We start from the raw sequence: 18,604 nt of genomic DNA, 5'->3' as shown, positions 1-18,604 counted from the left end.
ACTGACAGACCTGTGGCAACAGGATATTCCTAGTAAGCAGCTTTGTCACGTTTGAGGTGTTACCTTCTTTTGGTACAGTGTGGTTTGGTTAGTGTTTTATCCCACGTGCTTGTCACGGAGATTGAGCGACACGCGCGGTCTCACACCGGTGACATGCCGTCTTGGCATGGCACACCATGTGACTCAACGCCGGAACCTGGTCAGGCACATGTAGGTTCTCGCGTTGCACGTTTCCTGGAAGTGCTTCACTTCCTGGAAATGTGACTCCAGGCGTTGTGCAAAACCATGTCGCTACGACGTTCTACAGGTGTCCACGATGCCTCGGTGTTTTGTACAAAGAACCAAGACTAGCAAGAGCTAAGTGCAAAGAATGAAGAGCCAAGACCAGTGCAAGAGCCAAAACCGCCACCGCGCCAGGTCAGGGTATCGGCGCAAGCAAGACCAAGAATGCCGCAGAATGTACCCATAAGAAGCCGCTGAGCAATGGCACGTTGGGTGAGCGGGCTCCCCAATGTGGTCTTCAAATAGGCCTTGTATGCTGATGTGGGTGAGCGAGCTCCCCATGTCCCTTTTCGGTCTTTCTTCTCTCCTTGATAAATCTTCTTTCCTTTCAGCTCTCATTCTGTCTTTTCTCTTTCTTCTCAAATGATTACTGTACGTGCATTCTGCTTTTCTGCTGGAAGCGTATATTCCGGTTTTGCCAGTTCCACCAATTCCTGGAAATAGATCGTACCATTCTATGCAATGGTCACGCCATATCTGCTAGTTAAGTCGAATACTAAGTCTCAGCTCTCAGTCTTTTTTTAAACTTTGAGCTCGGATTTGCAATGACTACTTATAATGTGAAACTAACAGTCTTTGACTGTTGATCGTATGGGGTTGAACTTGGACCAAGCCAGCTATACTGGCTGGCCCCTGGGTTGTGCTGGACTCGTCGCGAGGCCACACGTCTATGCAGTTGCCACTCGTAGTGACTTCTGGGCGCGGTCACTGAGTGCAGGGATGCGACACAGGCACTACGAAGTTCCGGACATCATGGCACGAGTGGTGGTTTATCGTCCTCTCTAACTGTGACAGAAGCACGCTGTCATTGAGCCGGCACAACATCACCATACACAGCTCTCCTGGCATATTCACCTTGGAGTTTTTTTCCGCTGATGAGTTCACCATTCTGCACACAGACATTGCTTTCTGGCCCTATCCACCGTCATCGTGGTTCATGTTTAGTTGTAGGCAGGGTGCCGCTGAAGATGCGTCGAATCCTGCATCCGTCCCACACCTCTCCGTCCTGTGTGCATTCATGGCTGTGATGTGCTTCAAAATACATTATGATTTACTGAAGTATTTGCCAATGACGACGTAGCATTTCCTGGAATCGACTCTGCAGGAGAATTCTTCTGGTTTATCGGCTTCTCCTGCTTCCTGTCCCTGCTGGTACTCCTTGCAAAGGTATGGACTGTCACACGTGCACGGCTCATGGACAAGAGTGCGTATCGCATCGCCAGAACCGTCTTTATCTACTGTGTGGTGGCGTTGGTTATGTATGTACACATGGTATGCTGTGTCGGATACAGGGAGTGAAGTCCTGTATGTGTATGCCTCACCAGCAGGCTATGGATTGGTCAAGTCTTCTCCATAATCCATGCCTGGTTTGCTACGCTGTAGCGTTCTCCGTTCAGAGCAATGAGGATAGGCGCCGCTTCTTCAAAGCCTTGTGGTTGCTATACTCCCGGGCCATGGTTTCTGCTTCCTCCTATCGTGAGCCTGATCAGTGCTCAGGTTGTGCAGGACTAGAAACGCCTACGGTCACCTGGTGTTTGTGTGAAGATTTATCACAGATTGACTCGTGGACTGGAAATCACAACGGTTGTGAGAATACAGGTCAAACCGCCTCGATTAATTCTCACGGAGACCGAGTTCCCGCGGTTCCAACACTCGTCTGATACCAGGCCACATCACCCCGAACTGTTTGTGAGCTCCAAGGCGGGAGAGTTGCTGGCAATCCAGAGGCTGTTGGCATAAACATTTGGGTTTTCTCCCAAAGGGACACTCCGGACCCCAATCATACCACTCCCCTGTGACGCCCCAGCCATTATAAGAAATCAGGACAATGGACAGGACATTCGTAGCAACATCAAGACATGGATGGAGGGGCTGTCTCCCAAGTACAGGGAAATTGCTTGGCGGAGCGACGCACTCAGCTAGCTGAGAACCGGGATAGTGATTTGGTGCCGTCACTTTCAGTTGTGGCCAAGGTCGCCGCTCGCGGAAGTTTGACAAGCCCCGAGTGGATTTAGAACAAAAAAACGCGCGGTGAAATTTGTTACAGAGAAGAGAGGGAGAGGAAGACAACCTCCGATGTCATCAGCTTGCTTCATCTTCCTCTCTCGAGCACCTCCTGAGCCCATGTGACCCCTGTGGCAGTGGCTCTACAGGACAGGATAGGACAGAATATGTGTGCGTGTGTGTGTGTGTGTGTGTGTGTGTGCGTGCGTATGCGCGTGCGTGTGTGTGTACATGAGGGTTTGGTGTATTTAGTGTGTGCAGCTAGCTCTACTGTAGTCGACTCACAGCAAGCTCTTCGACATGAATGGCCTCAAAGAGATGTCTCAGGAGAGAGCCAGCGTCCTGTTGCTCATAGCAAGTTTGATACTGGTCAAATCTACAAGATCCCATTGACAGAGACAAGTGGACATTGTCACATGCACACACACACACACACACACACACACACACACACACACACACACACACACACACACACACACACACACACACACACACATACACACGCACACACACGCGTGCATGCACGCACACATGCACGCACACATGCACGCCCCCCCCCCCACACACACACATGCACACGCACACACACACACACACACACACACACACGCGCACGCACACACGCGCACACACGCACACACACACACACACACACACACACACGCACACACCGGAGAAAAAACGGAGCAAGAGTCACGCAAGCCAATGCAACTAACAAAGAGAGCCAGGCAAGAAGGCTGCTGAAATGTGTACGTATGTATGCAAAGGCCAGCTGCTGGGAGAATTTGCGCATGCGCACAATGGCGCATCCGTGAGCTGGCATGAACACGCGCATGATAGAGATCAGCCTACGATACATTGGTAACACTACGTCTCCGCGTTAAACATAATTTAGTTACGCGGAACTTGAGAAACACACACACACACACATCTTCAGCATCATCATGCGAGGAAGGCAGACTGCCACAGTCCAACAACCCTATTTCATGCATCCTTGCCCATTCACAGCAAGGTTACTGTAAGAACATAACAGAAACCTCTGCCAGGACTAGGTTGTGTAGAAAACTAGAAATCGCGGCTGAAGATAATTGTTACCAGAACAAGAGATGCCAGGTTTTTGGGACACTGGGACACATGGCACGGACAGCTTGCTCGATGAACTTGAAAAGGCAACAGTGTCATGCCATGGGTCTTCGGGCACTGCATTGCAGAATGTCTGCACTCACCGGTAGCTGAGGCTGTGGTACAAGGGACTAGGATTGACAGAGATGCCTCCCCAGTGATGCTTGCCAGTGTCAGGCTTCTGAATATCTTGCATCAACTCACGTAGTGACCTTAGGGCACTACGTTGACCAAATGTGCGGCAGAATTCTTTACTCGTGAATTCCAGAGGTGCCTATGTAACAGAGAGACATGTGAAATGAGCCAATGCATATTGCCTTGCGCAGCACATTGTCCATCGCTAGTGTACATTACATCGCTAGTGCCCACCGCTAGTTCTCATCGCTAGTGCCCACCGCTAGTTCTCATCGCTAGTGCCCACCGCTAGTGCATGCACTTATGTTATGTTGGTCCTTTCATGCATAATTATTATTTTGATATCTACAGTACTAAATAGGTTTGCCGAGTCGAAGGTTCGATGGACTTCTCGTGTGCTCTGGATGGCAGTCGTGAGTCAGTCAAGTGTCAAGTCAAGTCGGCGGAATAGCGCGAGCTCCAGTGTGGGGAGCAAACCTTTTCTTATCTGCAGTACTGCTCCATGAAATCCAGTAGCGTCACTCAAGTACTCGCCGGGCGTTGTGCAGCCCTGGACCTGTGAACACCGGGTTGTGAACTGGTGCAAGACGTACACTTGAGTTTGAGTGACACGACTGGATTTCATTGAACACCACTGTAGTACTGTACCTGCCGTGGCATACCCAAGGTATGAACGGCTATGGTATGGCCAGACCAATCAAAAACTGCTTCTGCGGGTCCTGCACTAGCGGTGAGCACTAGCGGTGAGCACTAGCGGTGAGCACTAGCGATATGCACTAGCAGTGGACACTAGCGGTGGGCACTAGCAGTGGGCACTAGCGGTGGGCACTAGCAAAGTGCACTGGCGGTGGACACTAGCGGCGGGCACTAGCAGTGTGCACTAGCGATGGACACTAATGGTGAGGTGTGCACTAGCGATGGACACTAATGGTGAGGTGGGCACTAGCGGTGGACACTAGCGGTGGACACTAGCGGTGGGCACTCGCGGTGGGCAAATGTAAGTGTACAGTCACCTACCTGTGCCTATATATTTGGCATAGTGCATCCATATGTAATTTGACCCCGCTTCCTATTTCACACCTGCGCGTACGCACATGCACCTTGCATGCACCAGCGGTAACTGTTGCGCGTGCGTGCCTGTGCTGTTTACATGCCTACTCTGTTCCCTGTGTTCTCCACTTCTCCTTTTGTCTTCATCATGTATAGTTTGTAATTCCTACCTGAGTGTGATGGTTGTGTTGGACTGAGAGAGTGTGCATGGGCATTTACCCTTAGTGCTGTTGCAGTAACGCAACACTTGGTGTCAGAACTGGTACCCCGAACCCTCGCCACCGGACCCGCTCGCCATGGCGAAATTTCAGCCCCCTGAAAGCTTCGACTTTTCCGCACCTGAGAATTGGCCCCGCTGGAAAAGCCGATTCTCACGCTTCCAGATTGCTACCAAACTCTCTTCCGAATCCGCAGATGTCCAAATCTCCACTCTCATCTACTCTCTGGGCCCAACTGCGGATGATATCTTCCAGCGTGAGTTGTCCTTCGCCCAAGATTCCGACAAGGACGACTTCGATAAAGTGGTCGATGCGTTCGACAAGTACTTTGCACCTGCGGACAATGTTATCCACGAACGGACGCAGTTCGCTCGTCTCCGCCAGCTCCCCGGTGAGTCCGTAGCCACGTTCTCAAGCCGACTCCACTCTGTCGCGGCGAGATGCCGTTTCGACAAGCCGTCAGAACGGATCCGCGATCACCTCGTCGCCCACATGGCTGATTCTGAAGTGAGTAAGGCGATGCAGAAAAAGGACATAGGCTCCCTCACCCTCGCCGATGTTCTCAAGGAGGCCAAGGCAGCTGAGACCCTCGAAATCCAGCTAGCCACTCAGCGCTCCGCAGTCACTCAGCCCTCCGTCGCTGCCGCTGTCGCTCGCGGACATCACAAACAATCTCGTGGAACTGGCAGACCGAAGAATGCTCCCGCTGCATCTCGCCAGTCCGCGCCTAGCTACTCGACACGTGGCCCTCCAGCAACCTCTGCTCCGCGCGCTCCCTGCTCCGGCTGTGGCTCATCTAGTGGTCACTCGCGCCGCGAGTGTCCTGCTTGGTCCGTCGAGTGCCGTAAGTGCCAGCGTCGTGGTCACTTTGCCAAAGTGTGTCGTAGCTCTCGTCAAGTGGGCGCGAGCGAGATGTCTGACCATCCGGTGAGTGATTCTGCTAGTGCTAGTGCGAGTTGTTTTATGGGTAGTGCTTCATCCGAGTCACAGGAACCCAGTATCTGTGTTTTGAGTTCAGTATCCATTCCTGACTCAACTGAACCCTGGCTTGTTGAGCTCCCTATCAATGGCCAGTCAGTGTTGTTCAAGCTGGACTCTGGCGCAGACTGCACACTCCTGTCACTGCCGTCCTACAATAGCCTCAGTCCTCAACCTAAGCTCACGCCGATCTCCACTAAGGTCACTGGACCTGACGGCCAACCTCTACCCATACACGGCGCATTTGTTGCTGCCAGCTCCTGGAAGGACCGCAACGTCACTTTCCGTGTTATTGTTGTTGATGGCCCCAGCAACCTCCTGAGCCGCAGTGTGTGCCAGGACCTGAACCTCCTGTCTTGCGATGTATCCGAGGCATCCGCAAGCCCTCCGTCCGCTCCTCCTGTCATTGGTCGCATGTCCGGTCCTGCAGCTACCATCGAGCTGCAAGACAATGCCCAACCATATCACTGCCAGACCGCACGACGAGTTCCCATCCACCTGCAAGCCAAGGTCAAGACCGAACTTGACCGGATGGTCCAGATGGGAGTCATCTCTCCAGTCACCGATCCGACCGACTGGTGTGCGCCCATGGTGCCCGTGCTCAAGAAGAATGGCTCCGTCCGCATCTGCGTGGATCTCAAACGCCTGAACCAGTCCGTGAAGCGTTCACACTTCACTCTGCCGACCATCGAAGACACCCTGGGCAAGCTGTCCGGAGCCAAGGTCTTCTCGTCGCTTGACACGGCGTCTGGGTTCTGGCAAGTGCCACTTGCTGACGACAGTGCGTCACTCACTACGTTCATGACACCGTTTGGCCGGTTTCACTTCAACCGTCTACCCTTTGGTATCACCAGTGCGCCAGAGGTTTTCCAGCGTCGCCTACTGGAAATCGTTGGGCACATTCCCAACGTGGTCGTCTTCATGGATGACATCCTCGTGTTCGGTGCCACTCTAGCTGAGCACGATGCTGCCCTCACTGCTGTCCACGCAGCTCTCGCTTCTGCAGGCGTACTCCTCAACCCCGCCAAGAGTCGCCTCCGTATGAAGTCCCTGACGTTCCTGGGTCACCTCATCGGTGCTGACGGTGTCCGCCCAGACCCAGCCAAGGTGTCTGCCATCCAAGCTCTGAAGTCACCGACCAATGTGCCCGAGTTACGCCGTGCTCTGGGTATGTTCACGTTTCTGTCGAAGTTTGTGCCAGATATGGCAAATGTCAGTGCCCCGCTCCGTGCTCTACTGAAGGCCGACACCGCCTGGCAGTGGGACACCCAGCAAGAAACTGCCTTCTGTCGCCTCAAGGAACTCGCTACTACTGCTCCCTGCTTGGCACTGTTCTCGCCCGACCAGCCCGTCCGTATTAGTGCTGATGCCAGTAGCTACGGACTGGGTGCTGTCCTCCTGCAGCCTGATGGCTCCCGCTGGCGCCCTGTTGCCTATGCGTCCCGCTCTCTATCTCCTACCGAGCAGCGCTATGCCCAGATTGAGAAAGAGTGTCTCGCCATCGTTTGGGCATGCGAGCATTTCCACCACTACATCTACGGCGGTCCTCAGTTCACAGTCGAGACTGACCACAAGCCCCTCGTGCCTCTCATCAACTCCGCTGATCTCGCCCGCTCTCCTCTGCGATGCCAGAGACTCCTGATGCGGCTGATGAGGTACAACCCAACCGCTATCCACGTGCCTGGCAAATCACTCGTCATTGCCGACACCCTATCCCGTGCTCCGCAAGAGTCCTCGCCTACTAGTGATCTTGCTGATGAAGTACAGCTGCATGTGTCTGCCGTCACATCGCATTGCTCCACCGACCCGCTCTTGGTCGACGTTCGGAACGCGACCAACGCTGATGCCGACATGTGTCGCCTCCGTGCCCTCATCCTCAACGGGTGGCCAGCCAAGCCCACCTCGGTCCCCGCTAGCCTCCGCCCGTACTTCGCTGTTCGCGATGAGCTCTCAACTGCTGATGGTCTCATATTCCGTGGCCAACGTGTCATCATCCCTGCATCCCAGCGCAACGCCGCCCTTGCCAGTGCTCACGAGGGTCACCAAGGCGTTGGTAAGTGTCGTGCTCGTGCGCGCGCTGTGATGTGGTGGCCTGGTATGTCTACGGACATTGAGTCGTATGTGATGTCTTGTGCCACCTGTGCCAAGGCCCGTCCTAACCCAGCCGAGCCGCTCATCTCGTCCGAGTTCCCATCTCTTCCATGGTCAAAGATCGCGTGTGATCTGTGTGCAGCCAAAGGATCCACTTACCTAGTTGTTGTCGACTATTTCTCGCGCTACATCGAAGTCAAACAACTTACCACTACTACGTCTGCCGCTGTGATTGCCTCTCTCCACTCCGTGTTTTCTACCCATGGTATTCCACACACGCTAGTGTCTGATAACGGTCCACAATTTGCTAGTGCCAGCTTCCGTGCATTTGCTGCCGAGCTTGGGTTTGCCCATCGCACGTCAAGTCCTCGCTTCGCCCAAAGCAACGGCGCTGCAGAACGTGCCGTTCAGACAGCCAAGCAGCTCCTTCTGAAGAACGACGACTTGCCTTCCGCTCTCTTGGCCTACCGGTCTACGCCATTGGCCAACGGTTATTCACCGTCACAGCTGTTGTTTGGCCGCCAAATCCGCTCCCGGCTACCAGGACCCCTCCCTGCTCCAGCGTGGCCCGATTTGACCGCCCTTGCCGACAAGGAAGCATCTTCCAGGTCTCGGCAGGCTGATCGCTACAATCAACGCCACCGTGCTCGACTGCTGCCTGTTCTCGCCTCTGGTGCTCCTGTGTATGTCCCCGATATGGACAAAACAGGACACGTCCAGAACCGCCTGTCCGAACGCTCCTACACGATCGACCTCACTCCTGGGTCATCTGTCCGCCGAAATCGTCGCCACGTGCGTGCGTTGCCATCCACGCCTACCACGTCAGCCAAACGCCCTGATCCCTCCCGCTCACCCTCCTCCATTGAGCCCATGTATGAGGTTGAGTATGGTGTTCCTGCTCCTGTGCATGTTGCCCTGCAACCACCTGCTAACTCTACTCTGCCGCCGCTTCTGCCTGTGCCGCAGTCTCCTCGAGTTGCTAAGCCACTGCCACCCGGTCGCAGACCACCATCCAGCCGTGTTCGCCATGCGCCGCAACGCTATGCTGCCAATACCTGAACACAGTAACACTGTTTACTCCATGTGTTCCAGTTGAACTATGACTGTGTTCTTTTCATTTTTTTTCTCTCTATCATTCTGAGTAATGCTCACGTTGGTACCCGCTCCAGAACTGCTATCGTTCCTTTTCCTCTCTCCTTTGCTCCACACTTTCTCGTGTCCCTCCGTTCGCATTTTTTTCGGGGGGAGATGTACAGTCACCTACCTGTGCCTATATATTTGGCATAGTGCATCCATATGTAATTTGACCCCGCTTCCTATTTCACACCTGCGCGTACGCACATGCACCTTGCATGCACCAGCGGTAACTGTTGCGCGTGCGTGCCTGTGCTGTTTACATGCCTACTCTGTTCCCTGTGTTCTCCACTTCTCCTTTTGTCTTCATCATGTATAGTTTGTAATTCCTACCTGAGTGTGATGGTTGTGTTGGACTGAGAGAGTGTGCATGGGCATTTACCCTTAGTGCTGTTGCAGTAACGCAACAGTAAGTATATTTCCGAATATTACCATGGTGCATGGCCGTGGCAGCTAGAGAGAGTGCTCAATATGCCATGGTCTTGCGAATCACGAAGTGGTGTCATGTAAGCTTTCAGACACATGACTTAACCTAAGAAAGGCGATGCAATGTGATTTTGATGCACGGTAACTGTGAGAGGCCTGGTTGCATGCATTTGCAGAATGCGGCATGCACAGAAGACAGGAGCCGCCTGCACTACCCACACAGCTATACTACTGTCAGGTCAGTGCAGGCAAGATGGGGCTGTCAGCTTGCAAAGACACATGGGAACACTGAGCACAGCTTGCAAAGACACATGGGAACACTGAGCACAACATGCAAAGACGCATGGGAACACTGAGCACAGCATGCAGCCCTGCAGCACGGTCACAACATACAGTTGAATATAGGGCAATGCCTGTACTGCCTGTACTGCCACCATGGAGATGAATCAATCAGTTAGAGACATCACAACACTTACACTAAGCAGTATCAACTTTCCACCGCGGAGGATTTTCACAGTGTATGTGTACGATCCATCAAAGATCCGCTGAAGTCCATCATGAACTTCAAATGACTGGTTCAATGCCTGCAAGGGTGAAACGGACACAGATGCACACACGCACCCACATACATGCACACGCACACCCCCCCCCCCCCTCCCCCACACACACATGCACACACGCACACGACGCACACACGCACAGAGAGCATGTACACATACAATTCAGTCAGAGTAAATTCCACATCTGTAAGAACACCACCACCAGTTGGAGGTGAGTAGATCAGACCTACCACTAAGTGGTTAAAGACCGAAAATCCCATTCGCTGCATCCATGGTTCCCTCGTTCCAGGCCACAAGTTCCCAACTGTCGGTTGCAGCATGGTTGGAAGCACTCTTCCGCTTACAAGCAGGACTTGAAGCTGGTACGCTCTGCTTCTCAATCATGGTCTTAGACCACCCCACTATGCCTGCCTGCCCGCCGTCCACTAAACTCCACTTACTTGAGGGTAAAGTGGTTTGGATGAGTGTTTCACACCGGCCTTGGCTAAAAGGTACATTCTACATGTGTTAGTAGAAGTTCCTTCCTTCCTTCCTTTTCACCTCGCTAAAATATGTTGTCGCACCATATTCTTCAGGAAATAAAGAGATTATAAACAACAGTCGGTTCTCTTAATTGCAATTATAAGTGCATGCATTTGGGATTACAATGCTTCGGTGGCATTTACAAATACATAGTATGTGTACAACACACACAAAAACACAATCTCCATTAACACACATACATGTACATGTGGATGGTAAAGAAACTAGATGGAGGGAACACGTCCTGCACCAACCTGAAGAACTGCATTGAAAAAGCATGTCTGGCCTTGGTTCTCCAAGCCCTGGAATGAAGAACAGCAGGGACGAGATGAGAGAGTAAAAGGGCAAGAGAGTAAAGAAGGATAGTGAACAGACAAAGAGAAGAAGAAATACTGAGCTGAAGAGCTTGAATACACCTCCAAGGAACATTATAGTGACTGTGACAACTAGCCAATAACAAGTTACTTGAAGGAGCTGCTAGGCCAGCCATAGGCCGAGGTGCATTCAAAGCGGTTTCCAAACTAAACGATATCCTCGGTATAAACTCACAGCAGTCACAGTGTAACACTGTTTTCACAGCAAACATGGCAGGATTACTGGTTCCTTGCGTGGCATGCCATGGATCATGCGATGCCGGCCCTGCTAACTAGCTGTTTGACTCCTGCCGCATACCATGAGCTGCGCCCGTGCTAGTTCCAGTTGCATCTCCGTGTCCATGCATGAAACTTATGTCCTTCAATTTTTGTGTACACACTCAGAAACCAGATTGAAACCATTTCCAGAACGACCCACATCTCCTTTCAAATGACCAAGGGTATTATGGTGCCGTGAAAGAAAGCGGAATCGACGTCAATTCGGAGAAAAAGATGCCATTACAGAGAAAGATACCATTACAGAGAAAAATACCATTACAGAGAAAAATATACCATTACAGACATAGGAATTGTGTGGGCGAACACCACAGTCAAATTTTTTCCAAGGTGGTGTGCTAAAAAAAGGGTCCGTACATTCCGGGGAGTTTTCTTACCTTGACAAGCAGTGGAGATGTATGCATTTCCATTCCCACGTGGCTAGCAACAGTTGGTGTCTGCTGATTGCTTTTCCGTTCTCCAGCTTCCTGACTAGGAGGGGGTGGTGCGATTGCGGCTGCACCATCGTAATCGTGGAGATCTGTGCATGAAAAAGCCCACGGTAAACGACTAAAAAGTAGCCCAGACTGTGTTCTGCAGGTGGGCGATGCAGTTATTAGCAATCTCTTGGTTCTATGAGCTTGACATGGTGGGAATGGTGTCCATCTAGTCTCCCTCGTTAGCCTTTCCATCCCAACCGAAATCAGGTAACCAGGCCCTGATCGGGCTTTCAAAGTAAGCAGGAATATTTTATTTCAGTAGACTATAATTGGCAGCCCGTTGCCGGTTTCACACTACATGCCAAAATGCAGTACTGAGAAAAAAAATCAAGGTTTCACTCCTCCATTTCACACTACACGAGTATTGCACAGTGTCCTCTGCATGATTCCCAGGGTAGAGTTTCGCAGTTTCACAGCACACGTGGGTTTGAAGTCTGAAGAAAGTGTTGAACAGCCTCTACTAGGACAACGACCACGCCATACCTTAACGGCTACACCTCGATGGATTATTGGCCTCTAACAAAGGTCCCTGATTCGAGTCCTGTCGGGAACAGTCAATCTTTCTGTCAACTTTTTTTCCCTTTTCAACTCCCTCAAACTATGAATTAGCAAACGTATTAGGAAACTAACCCAGCCGTAGGGGCAAAACTGCTACAAGGGCGGGCCCTCTTACTCGCCCACATGTATTTCGCTCCTGTTTTTGTAGTAACCGAGCACTCACATGCGGGGTAGTGCCTTTGCTGTTTGCATTCCGCTTAGCTCACGGACTTGTCAGTTTCTGTGTTCGGTCCTGGTTTATGATCTGGCTTTGGAAATTTTATTTTTCATTGCTTTCAGGTTTGGCCTCATTTTCTCTGTGCTGTGCTGATGAGTCTACAAAGGACGACACAGTTCAGTTCGAAGATTGAGTACATATACATGCAGTGTTGCCAACCGCCCGTATTTGTCCGTATTTTTACGGAAAAACGAAGTTTTGTCCGCAGTACGGATGTCAATCGAATATCCCGCAGACGATCACGTATATGATCGATTGCTAAAACCTTCGTAACTCCATCGTTTCTTGCGCCAATTCCACAATCGAAGGGTCTCCGTGGTAGCAAAAACTCCAAGTTGTCCAATGCAACAATCGCTGAAGCATTATGATGTCGGATTCCAGAGATTTCGCACGCCGTATTCATGTATTCTTACCTCAGCAAAAATCAAATAGGCTTTGACCGATCTCTTCCTATTTTTGGGGAAGTCCCTTTTTGCGTGCTCTTTGAGTGACAGAGCACTTTAAAGCTTTATAATGATGTAGCCAGCTGAAGTATGAATCGCCTCGAAAACCGTTGAGCGTTCTGCGATGGAGGAGAGTGGAATGGTGTTGATGGGACGAATTATTTGCTTGCATATTAGGCTTGGAGATGACTTTGCTGTGTTACCGCGCCTGATTTGTGGCGGCTTCATAATAGAGCTTGGCATCCTGGCGTTGCTCCTGCCAAGAGCTTTCCAACGAGCCCTAGATTGCGAAAATCAAGCGAAGCAGACCAAAGTTATGATCTGATGAAGTTGAAAATTGTACTGAATCCGTAGGCTTTGCAAGTGAACTCTGTGGCTGGAAAAGTTGTACAGTATCGTTTTTCTTCCAAATTACACTAAATCAGTCAAAATGTTGACCTGAAAAACGAGTACGGAAAACTCTGAAAAATTCTGCAAAATGGCACTGGGCAGTACGCATGGGGGTAGAGGGCACTTGGTAACACTGTACATGGTCCTATAATCTATTTCACGAACACAGCTCACTTCCTTACCTTCACAATCACCAGCACCGAATTGTGCTAGCCATCCATAATCGGTCCTGCCTGAGGTGTCGATGCAGGAAACAGAGAGACCAGGCAAAAGAAATGCCTACCAAATGTCAAAATCAAGGCCGCAAACAGACACAATGTGATGCACATACATATGCATGTATCTACACATGCATACACAGATGTGCACGCACACCATTGGACGCCCATCATCGCCGAAGGCGATGATAGCGATGCTACAGCAGAAGCCATAGCAGCTTGTGCTGGGATTGCACCATTCAACAACTTGCAAGGCTGAAGAATTGACCGCCACTACCCAGCCTGGTCTACACCACACAGCTATGAAGTGGCTTTTTCTGGCCAGTGAATCCCTACTTTTTGGTCTTTTTTTCATTTTTTCCGCACACACATCACACCACATACTCCGGCATGCACTGGCTGTTGGTAACCACCCAGGATAATGAAAGAAAAGTCAGGAGAAGGCTGAGAAAGAGAAGAAAGACGTGTGTGACCATAATCGTCGGGAATCGAACCCACCTCTCGATTGGAAATCGCTGCACATACCACTGCACCATATGGGACACACACCGCACACATGCACACACACACACACACACACACACACACACACACACACACACACACACACACACACACACACACACACACTATTTGACCATTTGACGCCCATCGTCGGAGGCGGTCATAGCGATGCTACAGCAGAAGCCATAGCAACTAAGTTACTTGTGCTGGGATTGCACCATTCAACAGCTTACAAGGCTGAAGAATCGAACCCGCAACCTATCGATTGGACACACACACACACACGCACGCACACTCACCCATACACACACACTCACCAATACACACACACACTCACACACACACACACATGCACGCACACACACACATGCACGCGCGCAAGTCTCCCGTGTACATGTGTACCAATTGTAGTGTACACTTATACTTATGACGGGAATGGTCTTAGAGACTGCTTCCCCATTCCCGTTGGCCTTCCAATCACATAATGACTTACACTCTTTCTGCAGGCTCTGTATGGTGATCCCCGAATTACATAATATTATTCATGCATAATGGACAACTATTTCTCTACACACATCCTTATTCTACCTCCCACGCCGTACTCGGAACACAGCAGGGAGTCGAATATGACTCCCTGCATTTATTCTGAAATATGAAGCTGGCCACGACGAGGGTTTCCCCTCAGTTCTTGGTTAGTCCAGAAGGAGTGAGTTCGAGGTGTTGTGTCGACTGGAGCTGCTAGTAAATTAGTATGCTTACTGTTACATACTGCCTAGATTAAAATTCCGCCTGCCCACACCAAATAATTCTCGGTGCATTCCCGGTGACCCGGAAACCAGAGTATTTAACTTAAGGTGTGACCTTACCGAAGAAACTTAGGGCAGAAGTGATGTCCGCCCAACTGAACAGTGCTTGATGTTCAGCCATTCCAAAGTGCCTCCGCAAGTGCGGCCAGCCCCAATAGGCCAGCACCACAAGCACGGGAATCACTTCGACAACGTTTGCTTCAAAGCCAAAGGTCGAATAGTTCGCATGCCCCGCAACGTCCGGTTGAAAAAAGCAACACGGCAGTCTGACGAACAACACCATCAAACCTGTTCTTCGGAATGGTGAAACTTCTGTATTTCAGGATAAGCCAGAGGTAGAGGCTGCGGGACTGGCGTTCGCGTGCACATAGAGATAGGGAATAGGAGAGGAAAGTGCCGCCTTTACTCGTACTTCAGGTCGTGTTGAACAGCTGCAGGTAGGGTTAGAAAGCGGTGCACAACTACACGGATTACTGGGGGACCACGACGGGCGAAGCGCGCACAACCGACTATACCACAAAACTACACATACCTACACGGTGTTGCTAAATGTTTCCACCCGTCCTCTCCGACACTTCGGGCAAAATGACGGCAAGCATAGGAAAATCTCTAGTTCTGGAGTGGAGGCTGCTAGATTGGCTTCACTTGCAAGGCGAGATTTCTGGCGCGTGCAATATCTACGACCAGTCGTGTGAACACGACGCTAAGCAAGCCTGGCGCGCAAAATGAGAAACACAGGGCGGCTGGCGCTAGACTTGCGCTCCCTCAGTCTACTCTAGGCTAGCTACACAGCCCCACACCACTCGCATCGATGGTATTGTGTTGAAACTTATCTTATGTCCTTGCCCAGAGAAAGGTAGCACTACCTGTATTGCTACCTGTATTGCTAATACATTCACTTCGTAGCTGTAGACAGTGTAGTTGTGATGGAAGAATTATTGAATAATTATTCGGTTTTCCTGTTCACAAGTTTCGGTATTCGTGTCCATCCGACCTGCCAACATGGCCAGCGAGCAGGCTGAAGTACTGGCCTAAGACAGAAGGAGGCGCTTAGGCCACATCCCATGCTGTTGATCAGGGAGTCGACTACTATACCAGTCGTATATTCCCTGCTACTGATGTAGTGTTTACGAGATTTAGCCTTTTAGTTTTAGGTCATTGGACATGTGGTGTGGACGTTGCGGTCGGTTTTCCGTGTTTTCATCCTTTCGTCTTGCGCAAGGAGGGATGGAGTGGTCGGTATGACCGCGTGGGCCACTGCATGCTGTTCCAGTGTGGGCTGCGTGTTGGACTGACATAATCATTCACCGCTGACGCGTTGTTCATGACTGTGCAGACCATGTACCAGGGCTTTCACGACTCTCTATGTCTATGATCTAGCGTAGACGTGTGTACACAACAGTACATTCACTCTTTGTCTTTGATCGAGAATACCAACGCTAGGAGTTGCCAGTGAGTCGATCTCGCCAATTGCCAAGGTCCCCTGCGCTCCTACGCCAGTACGGCAGTAGGCTGTACGGCTAGTGCAGTGGTACAAACTAACAAATTACTTCACTATCGTCAGGATCGGTGCGGGGATCTGAAAAAAAAACTCTGAATGGATCTGAACGAACACGCAACGCGCGCGGTCGGTCATTCAGACATGGCCGTGTCCACAGTCTTGTTCTAGCGTTTGAGTCTTTAGACGTAGAATAGTGCTGTACCACAGGCGAAACGACAAGGCAAGACACCAGACTGATGTCACGTCAGTCACGAGTGTCTCTGGCACGCAGCGACGGGTTACACTTACACAGCAGACAAACAATCATGTATTTAGGGCTGCATGATCTGTAGCTGTGTAGCTGAAGGGACATGAAAATGAATGATGAGGGTGGGGCATTGATGGTTCATCTCCAAAGCAATGATGAGGAGGGGGTGGGGCATTGATGGTTCATCTCCAAAGCAATGAAACTGACCTCATTTAAGCTGGATTAGGCTCTGTCTATCTAGATTCAGTAGACATGGTGCATGGTACTGGTAGAGCATGCTAGCACTACATGTAATAAGCCGAATAAAGACATAATTATCGTGAGTTTTTTTTAGTTTTTTTTACATGCAATGTACTTTGACCGCCGGTACGCGGTGAACGCGTACCAGACCACTGCACTGCACTAGCACTGTAGCAGTGCTTAGCCATTGGCGGAATATGCTCGGCCAATCGTCAAAATTTAATGATGCTTTTGATTATGCCACAATTATGCCAACAAATATGCTAAATTATGCTGAATTATGCTCGGTTCCACTATGTATTCACGCTGTACATAGACTGAGGATTGAGAAACCACGCATACACACACGCGGCCCCAGGGCTTTTTGACAAAGCTGTATTATGCCCTAAGCATAATTTTTGTCTATTTAAAACCGAAAGATTATGCCGACTTTACACGTTGGAATCCGTATAATATTATGCCGGAGCATAATTTTTTGACAAAGCTGTATTATGCCCTAAGCATAATTTTTGTCTATTTAAAACCGAAAGATTATGCTGACCTTACACGTTGGAATCCGTATAATATTATGCCGGAGCATAATTTTAAGCTGTATTATGCCCTATGCATAATTTTTGTCTAAACAGAAAGATTATGCCGAGTCGATTGCCGACCTTACACGTTGGAATCCGTATATTATGCCGGAGGACAAAGCTGTATTATGCCCTAAGCATAATTTTTGTCTAAACCGAAAGATTATGCCGACTTTACACGTTGGAATCCGTATTATTATGCCGGAGCATAATTTTTTGACGAAGGAAATTGTTTGGCACCTGTTCCGCAAGCTGCACGCTCGAAAGTCCAAACAGCAATGACATGCAAGAGACATAATTGTGCAGGATTTTGATGGGCGCGTGCCCACGTGACTCGCGCATGCGTGCAGGTTGGGCCAGCTCGCTGGGCTGGCTGCTAACTGTTACTCGCGTTAGCATGCTAACGGCAACGCTCATGTAAACATGTTGTGTTTTCAACAAAACAAGGTGTATCTCCATGGCATAACGGTACATGTATCAAGTCTCACAGTCTCCCTGGCATAACTACATGACATTGTACAACCATGCAGCCTTTCAAAGTTTGAAGCTATGACCAGGGAGTAGTACAATGGTATTGTACTACTCCCTGGCTATGACCATGAATGATGAGCATGATGACTACCGAGTACCGGTATGAGGATGATCTTGGTACTTATCGTAACGGTGTGCACAGACTTCCTATTTCAGTCCTGGGCAGGCGGCCTGCAAGGCTGCAGCCATTTGAGACTTCGTGCCTGGAAATGGTGCACCACCGCGGTCAACGGACAACGGCTGGCTTTCAAAGAGAAAGAAACTAAATGCGTGTACAAAAAGTAGTGATGGCCTGGGAATGCAATCGTCCTAGCAGGGCTAGGCATATGTTCTTAGCTATCAAGTATCATCTACACCACGGTAAAGTGTTCTGTCCTGATATGGGCTAAGATCAGTAAGGAAGTAGATCTACATGCACCAAGGGTGATTTGCACGCTTGCAAAGTAAGCTACTAAGCAGCTTCAATCACGTATACTGTTCAGTCACACGATAAACGGAATTCGGAAGTGCTATGACAGTTTGTGGCCAGATGTCCCACTCCCACCTAGCGTGTCAGACTCTCTCGCCCCTATCGATCTCCTCGTCGCGTCACAAACCAACCAACATGTGTGGACAATAATTAGAATACAACCATGCAAATATTCCACTACCATCAGTGGAAAGGTCCAGTGTTGGCCTAACCAAGAGTACATAAGAGTACAAGTACATTTGTACTCTTGGTGT

At 50.3% G+C, this 18,604-nt stretch overlaps 1 protein-coding gene across 1 annotated transcript in view; it reads right to left on the bottom strand.

The window, feature by feature from the left end:
* Positions 1-15,583, bottom strand: part of LOC135814205 (pneumococcal serine-rich repeat protein-like) — a 30,702-nt gene extending 15,119 nt beyond the window's left edge. The window contains exons 1-8 of the mRNA XM_065327294.1: positions 15,323-15,583; positions 14,851-15,221; positions 13,445-13,495; positions 11,553-11,695; positions 10,780-10,827; positions 9,920-10,027; positions 3,516-3,685; positions 2,572-2,662 (exon numbers count right to left, since the gene is read on the bottom strand). Coding sequence (XP_065183366.1) covers positions 2,572-2,662; positions 3,516-3,685; positions 9,920-10,027; positions 10,780-10,827; positions 11,553-11,695; positions 13,445-13,495; positions 14,851-15,073 — 834 coding nt within the window. The 5' untranslated portion in view covers positions 15,074-15,221; positions 15,323-15,583. The remainder of the gene's footprint in view (positions 1-2,571; positions 2,663-3,515; positions 3,686-9,919; positions 10,028-10,779; positions 10,828-11,552; positions 11,696-13,444; positions 13,496-14,850; positions 15,222-15,322) is intronic.
* Between the last annotated feature and the right edge of the window lie 3,021 nt (positions 15,584-18,604).

This window comes from Sycon ciliatum, chromosome 4 (assembly GCF_964019385.1).
Source record: "Sycon ciliatum chromosome 4, ocSycCili1.1, whole genome shotgun sequence".
Lineage (NCBI taxonomy): Eukaryota > Metazoa > Porifera > Calcarea > Leucosolenida > Sycettidae > Sycon > Sycon ciliatum.
This window is presented reverse-complemented; position numbering and strand designations above follow the sequence as displayed.